General features: G+C 43.4%; 1 protein-coding gene across 4 annotated transcripts in view; it reads right to left on the reverse strand.

Moving 5' to 3' along the window:
* ccar1 (cell division cycle and apoptosis regulator 1) overlaps positions 1–19094 on the reverse strand; it is a 39068-nt gene that overhangs the window by 8448 nt on the left and 11526 nt on the right. For all 4 annotated transcript variants that reach the window (XM_063191462.1, XM_063191460.1, XM_063191463.1 and 1 more), the window contains exons 10-20: positions 18671–18812; positions 18139–18291; positions 17392–17617; positions 16701–16814; positions 15892–16058; positions 14631–14841; positions 13055–13138; positions 11886–12074; positions 11213–11404; positions 9472–9747; positions 6453–6591 (exon numbers count right to left, since the gene is read on the reverse strand). In XM_063191462.1, coding sequence (XP_063047532.1) covers positions 6453–6591; positions 9472–9747; positions 11213–11404; positions 11886–12074; positions 13055–13138; positions 14631–14841; positions 15892–16058; positions 16701–16814; positions 17392–17617; positions 18139–18291; positions 18671–18812 — 1893 coding nt within the window. The remainder of the gene's footprint in view (positions 1–6452; positions 6592–9471; positions 9748–11212; positions 11405–11885; positions 12075–13054; positions 13139–14630; positions 14842–15891; positions 16059–16700; positions 16815–17391; positions 17618–18138; positions 18292–18670; positions 18813–19094) is intronic.

The following is a 19094-nucleotide window of genomic DNA, read 5'->3' on the forward strand; positions in this document are numbered from 1 at the left end:
TGCACTGCGATCGGAAATACCAGTGTTTTTGGAGAACAGCGTTAGTGTCGATACAAGTGCATATTGCGCGCAGCTGAAAGACACACAGTTTGTTTGTGACATGGCCTTTCTGACAGATATCAGCGCGCATCTAAATCACCTCAATACACTCTTACAGGGGAGAGATCAAACGGTGTGTGATCTCTATTCTCACATGACCGCATTTCAGCGCAAGCTCGGGCTATTCATAGATGGGTTTTCTTCCCCTCGTGTAAATCTGGCACATTTCCCCGCGTGCGATGAGATTCGCAAAGCTAGCCCCAGGTCTGAAAAACAAATCCAGAAATACAAAGCAGACCTCGAAAAATTACAGGAGCAATTCAACGATCGTTTCCAAGATTTTCACGAGATGCAACCACGAATTGCGCTATTCACTGACCCCCTTTCTGCTGTGGTCAGCGCGCAACCATCGGAGCTGCAGCTCGAACTCTGCGAGCTGCAGGCAGACCCGTTTTTTCAAGCAAAGCGCAACGAGAGGGGGATTTCATTTTGGAGACTTCTTCCCGAGGCACGTTTTCCACGTCTCCGAGATTTCGCCCTCTCAATGGCCAGTATGTTTGGGAGCACTTACATTTGCGAGAGCAGTTTTTCCACCATGAAGCACATAAAGTCCAAAGAGAGAAATAGACTCACCGACGATACACTGTTTCATTTGATGCGCATTGGGACCACAAACATTGACATTGACATCCAATCCATTGTGAGCCAGCAGGCCAAACCACAGCTCTCTCATTAGCTTCAATTAATGTTGGGCCTCTGTGGTTTTCTGCTATTAATGAATGAGAGCTATTTGCAATACGTTTTAAAAAAAAAACCTTTTTTTGTTGTTTGTGATGAATGAGTTCAAATGCCTTTTGCACTTATTTTTTAAGCATGTTTTGTCTTTGTTGCTTATGAAGCACACGCTACAATGCATTTATTTTATAAGCAGAAACTATTTGCAATCAGTTTTTTAAGCAAACTTTGTTCTTTGAAATGAAGGAGTTCAAGTTCCCTTTTGCACTTTTTTAAGCAAACTATTTGTCTTGCTAAATTAAAATGCATTTATGCAGAAAATAGTTGTATGTTGGTGCAGTAAACATACAGATATGAATTCATATTTTTTTAAAAATGTAATTGAGAATCATTTGTAGCGTTTTTCATATCCAATTATTTCAAGTGCGTGGTCATGTGGCCCTCCAATGGTCCTCCTGAAAAAAATGTGACCTTCCTCATCATGGAAGTTGACCATCCCTGGTCTACATCAAAGACCTTGTTCAGGTGGTAATGGACATCCTGCCAGTAAGGTGATACTACAGGGCAATCCCAGAAGATGTGAAAATGGTTGGCCTCCTTTGCCCCACAAGCCCTCCAGCAGGCAGTACTTGGTAGTTGTGTACGTTGCTGTAGTGGTGTTATGAAAAATCTAGATACATTTTTCCAACTGTATTCGCGCCATGTGTTTGAGCATGTTGTTCCCCATTGCAATCTCCACAGATTTCCCCATTCTTCATCAGATATTATAATGCCACTTTCTTTTTCCCATCTGTGTTTAATGTACAGGGTGTTGTCTGGGCTAGCTTGGCGTAATGCTTGGTATAGTTTAGATACACCCTTCTTGCAAGTTCCTGAGCTAATTGTCACAAGGAGCACATCTAAGATGCCCGTTTTTTGCCCCTCTATCGCTCTGGCGATATTCTCCTGAAAATATCGCCTTAGTTGAATGTATCTATAGAAATCTTGAGGCTGTAATCTATTCTCCTGCTGCAGAAGCTCAAAGCTTTTGAGTGCGCCTTTGCTTACAAAGGAGTGATAAGTAGTCAGCCCTACTTTAGACCAGGTCTTAAAACTAGAATCCAAAGTGTTAGGGGAAAAATCTGTGTCATAGGCGCACCAACGTAGTATTTTTATGCTTTGTTCTAAATCACAAAGTTTTATTACTTTCTGCCATATTTTCAATGTAGTGTTAATCCATGGGTTGTTTTTCCCAATCATATTGTTTATTAATTTTGTGTCTGCCATTACTGCTGCTAAAGGAATCTTGCTGAAATTGCTCTCTATATCTTTCCATCTTGCGGAATATGATGGGTTGCTCCAGCACAGAAGAGGTCTTAATTGGGCTGCAAAATAATATTCCCGCAAACAGGGAAGGCCAAGACCGCCATGATCTTTATGTAGTTGGAGAGTTTTGAACCTAATCCTGGGCCTTTTGCCTTGCCACAGAAATCTAGATATCATTTTGTCCCATTCTATGAACTGTTTTATTGGTATGTCCACTGGCAGACTCTGGAAGAGGTACAGAAGTCTTGGTAGCACATTCATTCTTATAGATTCCACCCTTGAGTAGAGACCAAGGAAGGGAATAGAGCCCCACCTCTGTATGTCAGATTTAATGTTGCTATTTAGTGGCCCATAATTTAAGCAGGTCAGTTTTGTGATATCTTTTGGGAGATTTACTCCAAGATATCTAATATGGTCTGTCTCCCATTTTAGATTGTATTTTCCTACCAGGGAGCTGGAGGGACAAAAATTGAATGTTAGCACTTGGGTCTTCTGGACATTTAATTTATAACCAGAAAGGGCACCATAATTTTCCAATCCAGTCATAAGTTTCGAGAATGTCAGGTTAGGCTTTGTTATGTATACTAAAACATCATCTGCGAAAAGGGCAAGTTTGTGTTCCTCGTTGTGTATAGTTATCCCTTTGATGTCACCATTCTGTCTTATCCACTGACTCAGGGGTTCTATGAATAGTGCGAAAAGCATAGGGGAGGCTGGACATCCCTGCCTTGTTCCCCGTTCCAGGGTAAATGATTCTGAAAGGGCTCCATTTACCTTAATCCTGGCAGTAGGTTTATCATATAGGGCTTGGAATGTCTTAATGATTGATTTATGAAATCCAAATTTTGATAAAACTTTGTATAGGAAGGACAATCGGACTGAGTCGTACGCCTTCTCTGCGTCCAAACTTACCAACATTGCTTCTGTATCTTTTTGTATAATATGATTGATGATATGAAGTGTTCTTCTCACGCTATCCTGAGTTTGTCTTTGTCTTATAAAACCAGTCTGGTCTGTGTGGATTAACATTGGTAGAATTTTATCAATTCTATGTGTCAGTATAGATGTAAATAATTTGTAGTCTATATTTAATACACTAATAGGGCGGAAACTGCCGCACTCCAACAAGTCTTTCCCTTCCTTGGGGATTAATGAAATTGTTGCCTCTTTCCAAGATGGTGGAATTTTGTTTTCCCTCAAGACCCAGTTGAAAGTGTCCAACAATATAGGAGCTAACTTTTCTTTTAAAGATTTGTACCATTCCCCAGTAAAACCATCTGGGCCTGGTGACTTGTTTGCTTTTAACCTTGAGATGGCGGCATTAATCTCATCTGTTGTGATTGGTGCAGCTAGTTGTTGATTTTCTTCTGCAGAGATAGTGGGGAGGTCAAGTGCAGCCAGAAATGTATCAATATGTGAAGAATTGTCTATATGTTGCTGAGAGTATAATGTCTGGTAAAACTTTTCAAAACACTGCTGGATTTTCCCTTGTCTATGTTCAATTGCCCCAGAATCGGGATTTCGAATCTTAGAAATTGTGTTGTCTGCTTGCTGCTTTTTCAATTTATATGCCAATAATTTCATTGCCTTCCCTCCAACCTCATAGTACCGTTGCTTTAGAAATAGAAGCTTATTTTGTATTTCTTGTGTGCTCATTTCCTCTATTTCTCTCTTAACCTCTTTGATTTTCTGTTTTTCGGCCTCATCTGAGGTGGTACTGTGGACCCTTTGCAGGTGCTTTAGTTTAGTCTCCAACTCTTGACGCTTTTGTAGTCTACTTTTCTTTAAAAAGGAGGATATGGCGATGATTTTACCCCTCATAACAGCCTTAAGTGAATCCCAGAGGATACCAGGTGTGACCTCCCCATTATCATTTAAGTCCATAAATATGTCAATTTCCGTTAGTAAACACCTCTTAATATCTGGATTGTTCAGTATATTTGAGTTCAGTCTCCATAGTGTAGATCTTTTTTCCCTGTTAAATGACATGTGGATAAACACAGGACTGTGATCTGAAAGAGTAATTGGACCTATGTTACACCTCTCAATTTTATGTAAATCCCTACTGAAAATAAAGAAATAATCTATCCTGGTATACACTGAATGTGGTGCTGAATAGTATGTATAGTCTCGGGTAGTAAGGTGTAATTCTCTCCATATATCTATAATACCCAGTTCCTTCATTAAGTCAACCATTTTTCTACTAATAGGTTTTGTCTCAGACTTGCCATTTGAGACGTCTAGCGATGGCTGGAGATGTGTGTTGAAGTCCCCTCCACAAATGACCACCCCTTGCGCTTTAGTTGTCATCAAATCAAACATTTTCCTGTAAAACAGCCATCCACTGCCTGGAGGAGCATAAACATTGAGTAAAGTAACTACAGTGCCTTCTAATTTACCTGTAATCATCAAATACCTGCCTTCTGTGTCTGTGAGTTCTGACATATGCTCATAATTCACACCCCTTGCTATCAATATAGCAACACCTCTTTTGTGTCCTGACCTATCTGATGATGCAAAGACATATTTAAAACCCATTCTGTTAAGTTTGGCATGCTCTGTGGTATTTAGGTGAGTCTCTTGCAGATAGGCTACTTGAACCTTATCTTTTTTGAGCTGTGCTAAAATTTTCCCTCTTTTGACTGGGTTATTTAAACCATGAACATTATATGTGGCTATATTTACGTTCTGCATTAAGGCTCGTCAATAATCATGTCCTATTTGAGTGGAAAACTACCCCTGTGCAGTAAAGAACAACTGCAAACATTGTAAACATTGAACTGACAAAGAAGAAATAAACAGAAAAGAAAACTTCCACGCAATGAGTCTTACTGAAGACCCTCCACCAGGTGGAGGTAGGTGGGTTTGGGGGATAGCCTCCCTCTCGGTAAGTAGGAGGGCCCCCTGAAGTGTCCGCTTTAGGTCCCATGTCCATTTGTATTCCCGAGTGTATAATAGCACAGTATAACTTTTTATAGCAAAGGTTTGAACCATTGTTCTTTTATGGACTACACACAAGCAAACTCACCACCATATTGAGGCAGGGATCAAGCCCATTCACTTTTCCCCTTACTAACCGCTACCCGCGTTGTGGGAAGATTCATCTCTTCGGAATGCTTGTAAACGCTCTTTGTAGTTTGGCGCTTCTGCGCCGGTGTTTTTCCCTCGCCGGCGGGCTCGCCCGGTCCTCTGCCATGATAATTTCCTTAGGCGCTCCATCATCGTCTCCGGTTGCTTGACAGGGGCGGCGATGTCGAAACCTCTCCGAGCCAGATCTCTTGTTGCCTCCTCGGCCGTGTCGTAGATCTCCTCTCCTTCTTGATATCGCACTTTCAACCGGGCAGGAAACAGCGTGTTGAACTTGATGTCATGGTCCTTGAGGATCTTTCGAACCGCCGCATACTCCTTTCTTTTATGTAGAATCCTCGGGGGGTAGTCATTGTCCACGTTAATTTGGTTTGTATCCAGCAATAAGCCTTTCTTTTGCCACGCTTTCCTGAGAACCATCTCTTTGGTCAGGAAGCTGGCGAATTTAACAACGACAGATCTTGGCTGGGCGTTTGGTGGGGGCACATCTCCTAGTGAGCGGTGGGCTCTCTCAATGTTCAGGGCTGTATCGCCAACGTCAAGATTGTCCCGTATCAACTGTTCCACAAACTCAATCACTGATGTACTGACCTTTTCAGCCCCCTCTGGGATCCCGTATAACCGAAGGTTATCGCGCCGTGAGCGGCTCTCTTGGTCGGTTAGCCTCGCTTCCATCTGAGCATGTAGCTTTAGCATTTCAGACACAATGTCCTCGACATTTTGAATTCTTTCTTCTGCCTTTTCGATTCGACTTTCGGCTTCCTCCAGCTTTGTGTTGGTTCTGGCAAGTTCTTCCTTGATTTCTTCCATCTGTGATTTGTTATCTTGTCGGAATTCTCTTAACTCTCGAAGTATCAGATCCAAATTAGCCGTCGGCTCCTCGACAGGATTAGCAGTATTTCGAGTCCCTGTTTGCCTCTGTGTCCTGGGTTCTTTCGAGTCTTTTTGGCCCCTACCTGCCATATTTGCCCCTTAATGTGAAAATTATAGTTCTGTTTGAAATTTAATGAGTTAGGGCTTGAAATATAAATTTACTCGGGAGCTACCGCTTTATGCTGCCATCCGCGTCATGGCCGGCCGGAAGTCCGCCCTATGCACATTTTGAGTTAACGGAAATATTGTTCAAAATGTTTTTCCAACAGGTCTGCACTCATTTATGCTGGGCATTGTAGACACCCACAAAAAAGTAACTGTCCTCCAGCCAGAGCTGTATGAGGCTGCAGAGCAGGAGAGGCCAGTAAGCGCATGGTGGGAGGGAGGGAGGGAGGGAGTGAGTGAGCTCTTACCATCGTCGTCGTCATCGTCCGCCTCCTCAGCCTCCATGGGGTCGTACTCCTCAGCGTTGTTATTGCTGCCCTCATCCTCGTCATCCTCCTCTTTAGACTCCTCCTTCTTCAGAACCTTCTCCTCCTTCTCCTTTTCGTCCTGACGTGGGGCAATAGGAGAGGAAACAAACATAATGGGAGAGTTTATTTTCCTAATTCCATTGCTCTGCTAGTCTTAAAGAAGCCCAAATAAATTTACGGTGATGACTCATTAACTTGGTCATTGGCCGTGCTGGTAGTTAAGTCAGAGGACAAGAGTTGTTTGTTTGACTGCAGCTTCAACCAGTAGCATACAGAGGCTTTTCATAGACAAGGGTTAAGTCCAGGGATTAAAGCAAAAAAAAGTCATCTGACTGAACTTTTTTCCCGGTTTGGTACCCGATCGAGTATCACTCCGTAACCCTACGAAAAACAATGTAGCCAGGCTCTGCCCTCGTAACGAAACATACACTGGTTTTACGCAAGGAATGGTGTCAGAGCCAGCGCTAGACATAGGCAGACAGGGCAGTCGCCTAGAGCAGAATAGGCCTATGTCTTGAGGGTGCCAGTAATACCAAAAACTGCCACAAAATCAGAACCAACATAAAACTTTACACTTCACATTAACAATGAATATTCATTATACACTATAAGTAGGCCTATATACACTCAGTATGAATGTACCTGTAGGTACTAGATCAGATGTGCTCAATCAGATGTAGGCCTACAATGCTATGTTTACAGATGCCAATTTCTAAATACAAAAAAAGGAAAGAGGGAAAGGGGGCAGGCCTAGGCCACCAGATTGACTAGAACTGGCCGAGAATGGAGGAATGATGGATACTATATCAGACTGCAAACACTGAACTGCAATTTGGGGCATGTTTTGGTTATTTCCTCTTATTTCTACCCATTATTTATGAATTGTTCACAACATTATGCAGAATGGATTCACAATGAGTGTTGCTTCAAAATGGTAGCTGATCTCACAGAATTATTGACTTGGAATTGCAATGCGTTGATACAGTGATCCCATTATGGTTTTTGTTGTTGTAGTAGTAGCAGGCTACCGGTATATTTTGTCTTTCACATCAGAATGGGCAAACACTGTTCTGGTGAAAGCACTGGTGCGCATTGCTTGCAGTTGTATTTCTGATATTTAAAAAACAATGCACTGTGGTCATAGCAATCAGAGGGAGAAAACTAGTTGTTGGTTATTTGTATGTTTTTCACAAATTCACTATTCATCCTGTTACAAACAACTTGTTGACGTTTACAAACAGGGTGCGGTAGTCTGCCTCTGTGTTCTACCGTTTTGAAAACCTATGGCTACTTTTTTGCCTCTCGATGTGCGGTGCCAGGCACACGCTTACCATTGATATAAAAAACGTCCCCGATTCCTGCACGCACTCGTGTTCTCTCATACAAGCTGACACGACGCACGCAGACACAACACAGTCACAGTCAGACGTCTATCGTTTAACAAAAGTAACACACTTTCCCAAGCTTGTCGCGCAACTTTCCACTCGAATCAAGGCAAATCGCCCACGCATCTCGCCCACGCATCAGCCCTGAGTGCGCAGTGCGCAAATAACTGAACTCAAACGAAACGCATAATCCGAGAGGATGAGCACAGACGTTGAGCCACTCAAAAATAAGCACACACACAACTGTTGCGGCACACTATTCCAGTTAGCAAAAATAGCATCACACAATAGCCTACAACAAGCCTTGAAAGTGAAACATCGAAACGGCATTTATCGACCATATGAGTCCACCCATCAGAACACTGCTTCCCAGAACAAGAAGTGACATACAATATTGGCTCTGCCTGGGATAGCAACAGTGACTAAATTGCAACCCATTTTTAACTTATTTCTTGAATATATATCGGCAACAACAAAGTTAATCTGCTATGATTACAGATGAGACAGTAAAGTATCCGTTGTCAGAAAGACAACTAGAGCTAGTTCTATCATAGCCCCCCCTTTTACGCAGCCAGTCAAACGCGCTAAACTTTGAGGATGAAACGCGTGGTATCCTAGCTAGCTGCCAATGATATCCGTCCCATTGGGGCTATGAATAATGTTAGTAAAAGCCACAATGCTTAAAAGGCAAACCCTTCATGAAAAAGACATCATGCGCAGTCGAAGTAAACTATTCTTTTTTTCTAACAATCTGCCCCGGCAGGTGCAACGATAATGGAAACGTGTCCTACCTTCTTCCAGCTATGCATTCCATGCATTATTAGCCCATATTGGAATCTCAGTCCAACTCGTTTAACGATTGTCATTGCACTTTAAAGACATAGTATTACACGTATTTTCTTTTCTGCCATCAGCAACAATGTTGGCTTTTTTTTTTGTCTCTCGAGCTGCACCGCCAACGAATTGTTGACCTGCTGTACTTCTCCCTTTTTTTTTCTTTTTTTTTTGGAAGAACGGGGATAGCTCAAAACTATTGATGAGTGAATCTGTTGTAGGCCTAGGTGGAGTGTATAACTAAATCCGTACACCAAAAACACCTCTCGTCACCTTCTCATGACCAGGTGTGCTCTCGATTTGTGTTCAGTTGGAAAGTAAAAATTGTAAATTAATTGACAAATTATACGGACGGAAATCCGTCCAAACGAAAATCCAACTGACGGAAATCCGTCGTAACGACGGAAAACTTTAATCCCTGTAAGTCTACCCTTTGAGAACTTTGAGGAAACCTCTACACAAGTGCTCACAGGTGTATTACAGCCATTATATATTGCTATTAATTCAAGTCTCAAGTTCTTTTGTTTCAGATAAGCGAAAGCTGATTTTACAGCACGTCACACATCAACATCCATGTGATCTTCTGAAGAGGGAAGTGATCATCAGGTAATGAATAAAACATTGCATGTTTGATACATTTTATGTACATTAAGAAAACATTTACATGTCTAAAAGAAAAGAAAATGTAAGAAAGGCTGGCAGAGCTTTGATGTCACAACAGCCAGGGTGGTCCCACTCACCTTTTTCTTCTCCTCGTCTTCCTTGGCTTTCTTCACAGCAGGCTCACCGTTCTCCTCCTCCTTGTCCTTGTCCTTCTCCTTCTTGATCTCCTTTTTCTCAGTCTCTCTTTTCTCAGAGTCTCTCTTCTCACTGTCCCTCTTCTCGCCGTCCTTCTTGCTCTTCTCTTTCTTGTCCTTCTTCTCGTCCTTCTGGGGAAGGCCGGTCAGAGCCTTGTAGATGCGAAAGCCAAAGTCGCGCTGCAGCATCTCGTTGAAGAGCTCGGCAAACAGAGACACCTGCCAGAGAGGAAAGGGAGGAAAACAGGACTACCGGTAATTAAGGTTGTTTCTCAGGGTCCCAAATATGTCACATTTAACATTCATGACCTTCACGTTTCCTGACTAAAAAATAAACATTTGCATGACATTCATTGCCAACGGAAGTATACAGAAAAAATGCCCAAAATGCACTACTTATTAGTAAAAATATATATATTTTTGCTATAACAGAAAGTCAGAAATGTGACCGCTTCATTAATAATGTGCCTGCGAGTCTTTTGTAACAGTTTAGACAAATGCGCTCAACACCGCAACATCCAAGGCCCGTCTTCAACTAGATCAAAACATTATTTCCAACTTGACTGGCAAAAACAGTTCCACTATTTATATTTGACATTTAGAGTACTATTTACAGATAAAGAGCAGTGTTTTCATTTTCAGCAAAATGTCAGTGTAATTCAAAATCTGAACATACTCTGTTAGACACCCCTCATTTCCACAAGGGGGCACTAGTTTGCCTTTGGTTTGTTGGTAGTGAGAGACCACATAGCAGTCGTCACTATTTCAAGAACCCACCCACCTCTTGTATTGAAGTCTTAAGCAACATAAGGGGAAAATATACGCCATCTTATTACTGTCCAGACATGTTGACAAAGACAAAAAAAATTGGACAGTGATCCATTTTCCAAGTCTGTCTCCAAGATGGACAACGTCTGACTTGTGAGCATGCCAAATGGCCGGTTTGTGTAATGGAACGTGTACATGTGTCAAGACTGTCGTCATGGAGAGACACCGTATGGTGTACAACACATGCCCCTGTTCCTTGGCACTACAGCAATCAGCTGGTGGCGCCTACTGGTGCCAACTAACGGGTGTGAGCCAGCCCTTCCTCCTAGACCTTGAGGTCAGCACAGTCTACAGATATAACAATACTAGGGGGAAAACGACAGCCCTAGGGTTTTGCCACAATCTTAATATTTTATCAAACCACCCAAGACCGCTTCGGTCTTAGCATAATTCTTTTGTAAGTGTGATTTGACATAGCAGATTGCTGCACATTTGGATCTGAACTGAGTTTAATGTAGCTGTTTACTTAAAGGCACATGCAATCAATTTGTCAGGAAAAAGCACCTTGCAGCAATGTTATTGTATTTTTCTAAAAACGTTAACCTAGGCACCTTGCACATGAGCTGCATGTTTGTATAAATTGTGCCTCTGTTGTGTAAAATGCCCTTTGAAATATAAAAAAACCTTGACGTTATTTTTCCTAATGACAGCAGTGATCTGTCCTCACCTCAAAGCAGTGCAATTTAAACCCCCAGATATAACAATTCCAGGCTTTCCCAAGTGTTTCCAAGTAAAGATTTCCAATGCATTTAAGGCTTTTTAAAACCCTGCAGGAATCCTGCTTATTGTCGTGTTAAATGTGCTTTATAACGGATCATGACATCATTCCACAATGACTGCAACTATGTGTGCTCACCTCAAAGGAGTGCTCCTTGTTGTCTTCCAGGCGGTAGTCCAGTAGCACGCTGAGGGACATGATGCTACAGTCGAACTTGCCGTTCTTAGCGGCCCAGTTGGGCTGCACAATGATGGTGGGCTCGTCGGGCAGCATGTATCGCCGCTCACGACGCTGACGCTCTAGTTCCTCCTGCCGTTTACGCTCCTCTTCCTGAGTGAGAGAGCAGAAGGAGAGAGAGGCACAGAGAGACATGTTATATCCCAAAGCAAACTACACAAGCAAATAGACCCATGCTTTAGAGACATAACTGGGGTGTATGTGCGTGTGATGTGGCACATCGCATAGAAGAGCACCCATACCATATACATAGACCCAGTCGGCATGGCTTTGGCATGCCCTTGAAACTGGCACTGCACGACCATGGGTGGAGCATTTGGAGGGGAAGACATCCAATCACTGCCAGTCATCAGGCATATTAATTAGCCACTACATACAGCGGGTGGAGCATTCGGAGGGGAAAACAAGCCATTTCATGGGCCGGCACAGAGTTGCCCCCCCCCCTACTTTCCTGTCACATATTAGCCGTCCTTTCAAAATAAAGGCACAAAAGGGTCTAGAAAAACAATAGAACGGTCATATTTGAAAAAGGGTTAAGTTCCTCCATTCTCCCTCGTCCTCGTCCTCGTCTCACCTCGTGGTCCTCCTCTGTGCGTGCGGGGTCCTCCTCCTCGGGCGGGGGGACTTCGGGCTTCTCGGGCTCCTTGGCCTCCTCCTGCTGCTCCTCCAGCTTGATCTGCTTCGTCAGCCGAGCGATCAGCTGAGACTTAAGGCCCTTGGAGCTCAGAGAGCGGCAGTCAAGCTCTTTACGCAAGTCAGTCACCTGGGGCACAGACACACAGAAGGACACAGCCAGCTCAAATACAGCCATCTACATGGCATTTGAATGCATGCTAGTAGTCTTGTGACTTTGCTATACAAAGATCTCCAAACAGCTTGAAGAAGGACCTATTAATCGAGCAAATCAGAAAAGGCGATAAGCTGAGATTTCAGATGCTTGGAGATCACAGAGTGGCAAACCAGCTCTTCCACCTGGGCACAGACACAACCATACAGTCATCTTCACTGTAGTTCGTGTGGTGATTTAAATGCATGATCGGTGTACTGTGTCAACTATATCTAGAGTGATTGAAAGCTTGTTTGAACAACCATTTAACAAGATTCCTCTCTGACCATCATGGATTTGGGGTCAAATACAGCACTTGACAGTAGTTGGCTTGATCAAACCGTTTTGTACAAATCTGTGCAGTGACATGGAAAAAAAAAATTAGCCTGACTTTCGCCAGACAACTTGGTGGGTCTGGAGGACCTTCAGATTCGCCTTGATCCCAAACCAAAATGCAGTAGAACCAATTAGGATCAAAGGATTTTCAGGTGACTTAGTCAAAATTCAAACGTAGTGGAGAAGGGAAAATAAGTGAAACACTATAGTCATTTCAACAACAATGGACTCCTTCATGGACTCCATCATCGACATTGATGCTGAAATTTTAACTTTATTTTTTAATTGTACGTTTGAATGTACTCAGCTAAAGTAACAGCTCATTAAAATGACAGACAGGCGTTTCTCCAATCACGTGCAAGGATTAAAAAAAATAAAACCACGCCTTCAGAGACCAATACCTACTGCAACTCCAAACGGATGTTTGTGGAGCAAGGCAGAACCCATTCATTTGGCAAAAGTCAGGTCATGTTTCTATACATAGATCCACAAATCTGTCTTGCAAGCAAGTATGGTCTCCACTTAAAAGTCACAAAGTGAAAAAAAAGTTGGTAGGTGTTGGCCTTTAGACTCTTACTGACCTTCATGGATTTGGGGTCCAGCTTGGCCCAGTGGGTCGGAGTGGTGACCTCCTTAGCCTCCTCTTCCTCCTTCTCCTCTTCCTCCTACGAGGACAGTCAGTGAGAAAGGAGGAAAGCGCCAGTGGTAGAGGACAGAGGAAAAGGAGGACACAGATAAAAAGACGAAAGAAGATGCAGAGAGAGAGAGAGGTACAGTAGGAGGGACAGAGAGAAAAAAATAGGGAGATAGAGGAAAAAGTGTGTAAGCAAGCAATGCATTTTTAGGGCTGAGACAACACAAAACACAAGAATAAAAAGTTGATCCGTGCAAGAAGCAAGGTCACAACTGTCTCTCATTGTCTCCTCCTATTGAGATCTCGACTGGGCAAAACAAATAAATAAAAAGTCCAACGGCTACATGGAAACTCTCTAAGCTTTGATAGTAAACAAATCCGATAATTCCACCCCCATCAGCCAATCACATTGCCCGTTCTGTGGAACACAAAAGATAAATCAATGACAGAGGGTCCAAGAGATGTGTATACAAACAGTTGTTCTCAAATGCTGCGTCTCCCAAAATGCAGTGGGTGTGTAGAGGCCCTACAGCTACCAATGTGAGTGCCTGCATTTGTACAATTGTCGACTGTGTTTTTTTTCCTTTTCTGGGGTTGATAGGGTTTTACAACCTAGGGTGTCATAGCAGACTGTCCTTGAGGGGTGAAAACCCCGACTGCTCTGGAAAAAAAAAATCAGCTGCTTCCCAAATGCTCTAGATACAGTCCAATCAACCAATCAATCAAGAGTGTCAAATAAATAAATGATAAAGGGACAGACAAGAGACAGAACTCAGGGGATTTTGTTTGTTTGTTTGTTTTTGTTTGAGCAGATACTGTATTAACGTCAAATGAAAATCAGAGCAATAAAAACAAACACACACAAATCCAAATAACAACTGGCTCTACAGGTTCCAGCGAGTGTGATTTTTTTTGGTGAGATTTTTTCCCCCAGCCAATTAATGTGATTAAAAGAAATGTTCATGCATGCAAGGCTTTTTTTTGTTTTTTGCTTCTCTTAATTTTTTAAGATTCGGCTCATGGCATGAGTCTTAAAACAAAGAAGAGAATCATTACAGCCAGTTGCAGGTTCAAATTAAATGTTAAATTAGCCTTTTATTTGGAGGCAAGCTGGAAGCTGTTTTACCAGTTGAAGCTCCTTCCACTGTGTGTTACTGCTGGCTGGGCTTGAAGCTGAGATGGGTAAGGGAGAAGGAGGATGGAGGGAGGGAGGGAGAGAGCGGGTGGAGGAGTAAGAGGGGAGGAGAAGCAGTGGGTGAGGGGTAGTGGAGGAGGAGGAGGAGGAGGAGGAGGGGAAGGTAGGGAAGAGAGGCCTGTATAGTATGATGCCTGTAGTACTTCTCTGCTCTGGTGTATGTTTGTGAGTGAGAGTGTGAATGTGAGGGGTGGGGTGGGGGGGTGGTAGGCTTTTTTTGTTAACTCTGACTTATAATTGTGTTGTTTTTTGTTTTGTTTGCCTAAGTCCTGTGTGCCTGTGAGAAGCGGAAAATGAGAAGAAGGGGGATTGGATTAGCGTTCAGTGCCTGGTCTCCATCCGCCTCCTTGCGCTCGGCCAACAGCTTCTGCGCCAGCTGCTCCTGGAGTCCGCGTGACAGGCCCTCCCACTCTGAGCGGGTGGGAAGACAATGCCAAACATCCGGCAGAAATAAAACCACTGTCTCCACATGTGCGGGGACTGTCCGCCCTTTGTGTGTCTCCTCAGGGCGGTGATAGCGAATCTCTGCAAAGCGATACCTGTCGCAAAGGAGGAAGATAAGCGCATTGGAAAGAAACATTCTCGTCAGACGTCACACAGGGAGCCCTAACATGCTCATCACGCGTCTCTCTCTCTCTCTCTCTCGCTCACACACACGCATTCACCCTCACAACAAAACATACGCACATTCACTTTCACTCACACAAACACTCCCCATCTAAGTTTTCAAAGAGTTAACCCCCACCAAAATGATCAAACCAGGACCCCAACAACAAAACATGACAGCAATGATAAAGAGAGCCGGCAGATCTTCACAGTAGGGTCTCAACGATGAGCAGCAGCCATATTTTTTTTGGGAAAGTTTGACAGGCGATAAACAAATAACACTCAAACGACAAAACATAAAAACCAAACGACGACAATTAACATTAACAATAACAAGTCTGGACAAAAAACATTCAACAGGTCCTAGCCCCCACCGACACGTCTCAACTGGATGCTTGTGTAGAAGGTCTTTTTTTTTTTAAACGTACCCACCCCCCAACCCCTGGGTAATGTGTGAGAAAAAAGGGGACAAGAATCAAAGACACAGTGAAAGCAAAAAAGTTAAATATGTAAGATATTTAACAGAGTCAAAGGCAAGTTCCAAATGAAATAAAAATGGAAAGTAAAATGGTGCGCGGGCGGGTCCTCCCATCTGGCCTCTTGGGTCTCAGGGCGATAGAGTTCATCGCATTCAAACCAACACACACACACACACAGCGGCAGGACTGACTGCTAACACAAATTACCATAAAAGGGACATTGCAACAAAAAGCAAAACTGGGAAGCAAATTAAAAATGATAAGAGGGCTAATGAATTACAGAATTATTATGTTGTTAAAAAGGTAATAAGCTTCCAAATGGACAAATCCATGCAGCATATCGAGAAAATGTCACAAATCTTTTTTTGTGTGTCTTTTATATTGTTATTACGATCATTATTCAGTATCCAGCTCTGTGCAGAGTAAAAGCAGACACATCACTTTGTGTTTTGTTTGTTGTGGAGATGAGAGTTGAAGAGCAGGAGGGATGGGGGCTGTACTTACCACTGTGTGCACAGGCTGAGGTCGATGCCGGTCAGAGCCTTACAGCAGCGTATAGCTGTCTTTATCAGCACTGAGGCATCGCGCTCCGGGTCAGCCCCGTCCAGAGAGGGCGACCAGTGGCCCCCGATGGCCATGGCCTCGTCTTTACCCCGCATGCCCACCAGGAACTTAGGGGGAGGAGGACAGGGAGAGGGGCGGGGAGAATTGGCGAAGAAAACACACACGTGCACGTACAGGTACAGACACACATGGACACACACACGTACAGAGACACACGAACAGTAATACAAAGTCAGACAGACAAACAGATTAACAAAAACACAACAGAAAAAAGGTTGTTACTACAGTGATGAGAAATGAGAGTGACATCAGAGGAATGGTTTTCCACAGACACACAGATATGGTGCTCGGAAATGGAATAGGAAATAGCACATCACTGTCAGCCCTCAATCACGGAAAAAGAAAGAAGCATTTGCAGTCTGCATGCGTTTCCCAAGGCCAATTTTACACTGAAGAATGCATACAATGAACACAGTTACATGCATAAGGTATTCCGGATTCAAAAAGAATATCGTCAGTATTCAGTATGATCCGGAATATTCCATTTACATGTATGGAACAGCGTTCTACAACCGGAATATTCCCAGAACACGGACACATTCTCAATGAATTAAGAGGTTACACGACCTGTGCTCAAACCGAATACGGCCAACTATTCAATTCAAAATCGCAATATTCCGTCTCTAACTGCTGTCAGTGAGACAGGGAAACATGACTGACTGACAAGAAGGTTCTCCCATTCCACCTACCTTGATGAGGCGGGCCGGGTGCTGGAAGGACTCTCGCATCTCTGAGGAGTCCTCAGCTAGAGCACATGACTTGTGATATAGATCCTCCAAGCTGGGGCTGGCCAGCAGCATCACCTGCAATCAGCACCAGCACCAATAAGCTGCAATGCAATACAACTACACATGATTGCATTTAGGACTTACTTATAGAATTTGTTGAGCCTGTGCACACAGATGATGTCATGCCTTGCGTTTAAATGGTTCTCCGGTGTTGACTTCGCATGTGGTACATATCCACAAACCACTCTTTTGAGAAAACTTAATTCAGTTATACACCACAGGACAGGGAAGAAAAATGCATTCTGAAGTGAAAATGACCCTGTAAACTAGTTCTTTGTCTGGACTGATAAAAAATGAGAGTTACTTGTCATTAACTGCCGAGGCAGCATTTTTTTTTCAGCCCTTTACGACTGCCGTTCTAATGGGGGCCTGGTTTGATTGTTTTCTTTTACATTAAAAAAACATGCTCCAAATATAATACTGAAAGTTACTGCTGCTAATGTTGCATAACTTTTGGGACGATATTTGAAGTACGTCAAGACCATGCTAAAATTGGCTGGAATTCCTTCTATAAGACCACATCTGTATAAATAGCTACAAGCAAAAAATAAATAAATAAAATAAAAATTTTAAAAAAGGGGGAAAAAAGGACCTTAGCGCTGTAGGTGTGGTTGGCGTCGGGCGGGTCGAGCACGGCCGTGTTCTTGACCAGGGCGTCCACCTCCTTGTGCATGATGTGGAAGTTGCAGTAGTTGCCAAACTGGAAGGGCCTGATCAGGGGGAAGGCGTCCACCCAGGTGAAGACGGCGTCAAAGAAGTCACTGGGGATGTAGAGGCTGTGGTAGCGCCGCCGCAGCTCCATCATGTCACAGTTATAGCTGCACAAAGAGGATGAGGAGCATGGAGACACAATAAGCATACACACATATGGGGTGTAGAGCATGGACGTGAGGCTAGGAATTGTTCATAAATTATATCTTTCTTATTTATTTTCTCATTTCTTATTTACCACCACCATCTATTTCACCATTTCAAGCATTCATCATGACTGGGAAAATTAAACTTGCCTCACATGAAAATTCTATTTCCCACCATTTTGACCACTCTGGTCAGACCAGTAAATATTAATTAAGCACTTTGTAAATATTCATGGACAAAAAAATATGGAAATGGGAACAGCATAGTGACAATGGCTAAGCTTCCCACAGTTATACATACTCTACCTTAAAAAATAATGAGACAGTTATACAAGAGGTGTATGCAAGTAGTTATAGCAGGAATATGGATAAACAATTAACTGTCATTTCACAGACTTGTCAGATTCTCATTATGCATCTGCATTTATGTAGAGGCTGCTGTGTGATATGGAACAGCAACAGCTCTGGGAGGAGATTCCTACCCATCCAGGGAGAACTTGGAGAACTGCACGGTGTAGCGAGGCAGGGCCCGGCGGGGGCGTCTGGGGGAACGCTCCCGGCGAGGAGAGCGTTCTCTGGAGCGCTTCCGCGTTGGGGAGCGCTCTCTCGAACGCCTACGCTCGCGCTCTCTGTCCCTGAAAAGAAGAAGAACAACATTTATGGTTTCAGAAACATCTGGTGGATCCGCGTTGTAAAATCAAGTATCTGTGAGTTGGCTCACAATATCTAGGACACTCTCTGTTATCTTGCAGTTCTCTTCAGTCACAGATTTAGTTTAAACATCTGCTTGTAAAAAGCTGAATTTTATGTGCTTATCAATAGCAATAACACAATATGGGCACAATATGTGCAACACAGCAATAGCTCAGGAGCGATATGTGTTCATATGTGAATGTGTGTCATCTGTGTGGGTAGCTGCTGACCCGCTAGGTGTGTGTGTGTGTGTGTGTGTGTGTGTGTGTGTGTGTGTGTGTGTGTGTGTGTGTGTGTGTCATCCGTGCGGAGGATTCTGACCTGCGGTCGTCCTTCCTCAGGATGAGTTCGGGCTGGGCCCGTTCGGCGCGGTTGGGGAAGCGTGGCGCGGGCTCAATGCGCCTCACTGGCTGGGGCTGAGCAATCATCCGCACCGGAGGCTGCAGCAGGCCACCTGAGTACTCTGATAGACACACAGACACAGGCAGGTGAAATAAACTGGAACATAATGAGGGACCAACAGCATCGCTACACATTTGTATTAGCTGCTCGACAATTTTGCATAGAAAGGCTCTTAGATGCCTCTTTTGGGAACCTTGTATTATTACCCTGAACAATACAAAGTACAGCATGTGTGATATGCTTACAGAATTAGGAATCTGTGTCTTTAGAAATATGCCTAGTCCATGTCAAACAGACCAATGAATTAAACAAATTATATAAGCACAAGATATCCCTCTTTGTA

Source organism: Engraulis encrasicolus, chromosome 24 (assembly GCF_034702125.1).
Source record: "Engraulis encrasicolus isolate BLACKSEA-1 chromosome 24, IST_EnEncr_1.0, whole genome shotgun sequence".
Lineage (NCBI taxonomy): Eukaryota > Metazoa > Chordata > Actinopteri > Clupeiformes > Engraulidae > Engraulis > Engraulis encrasicolus.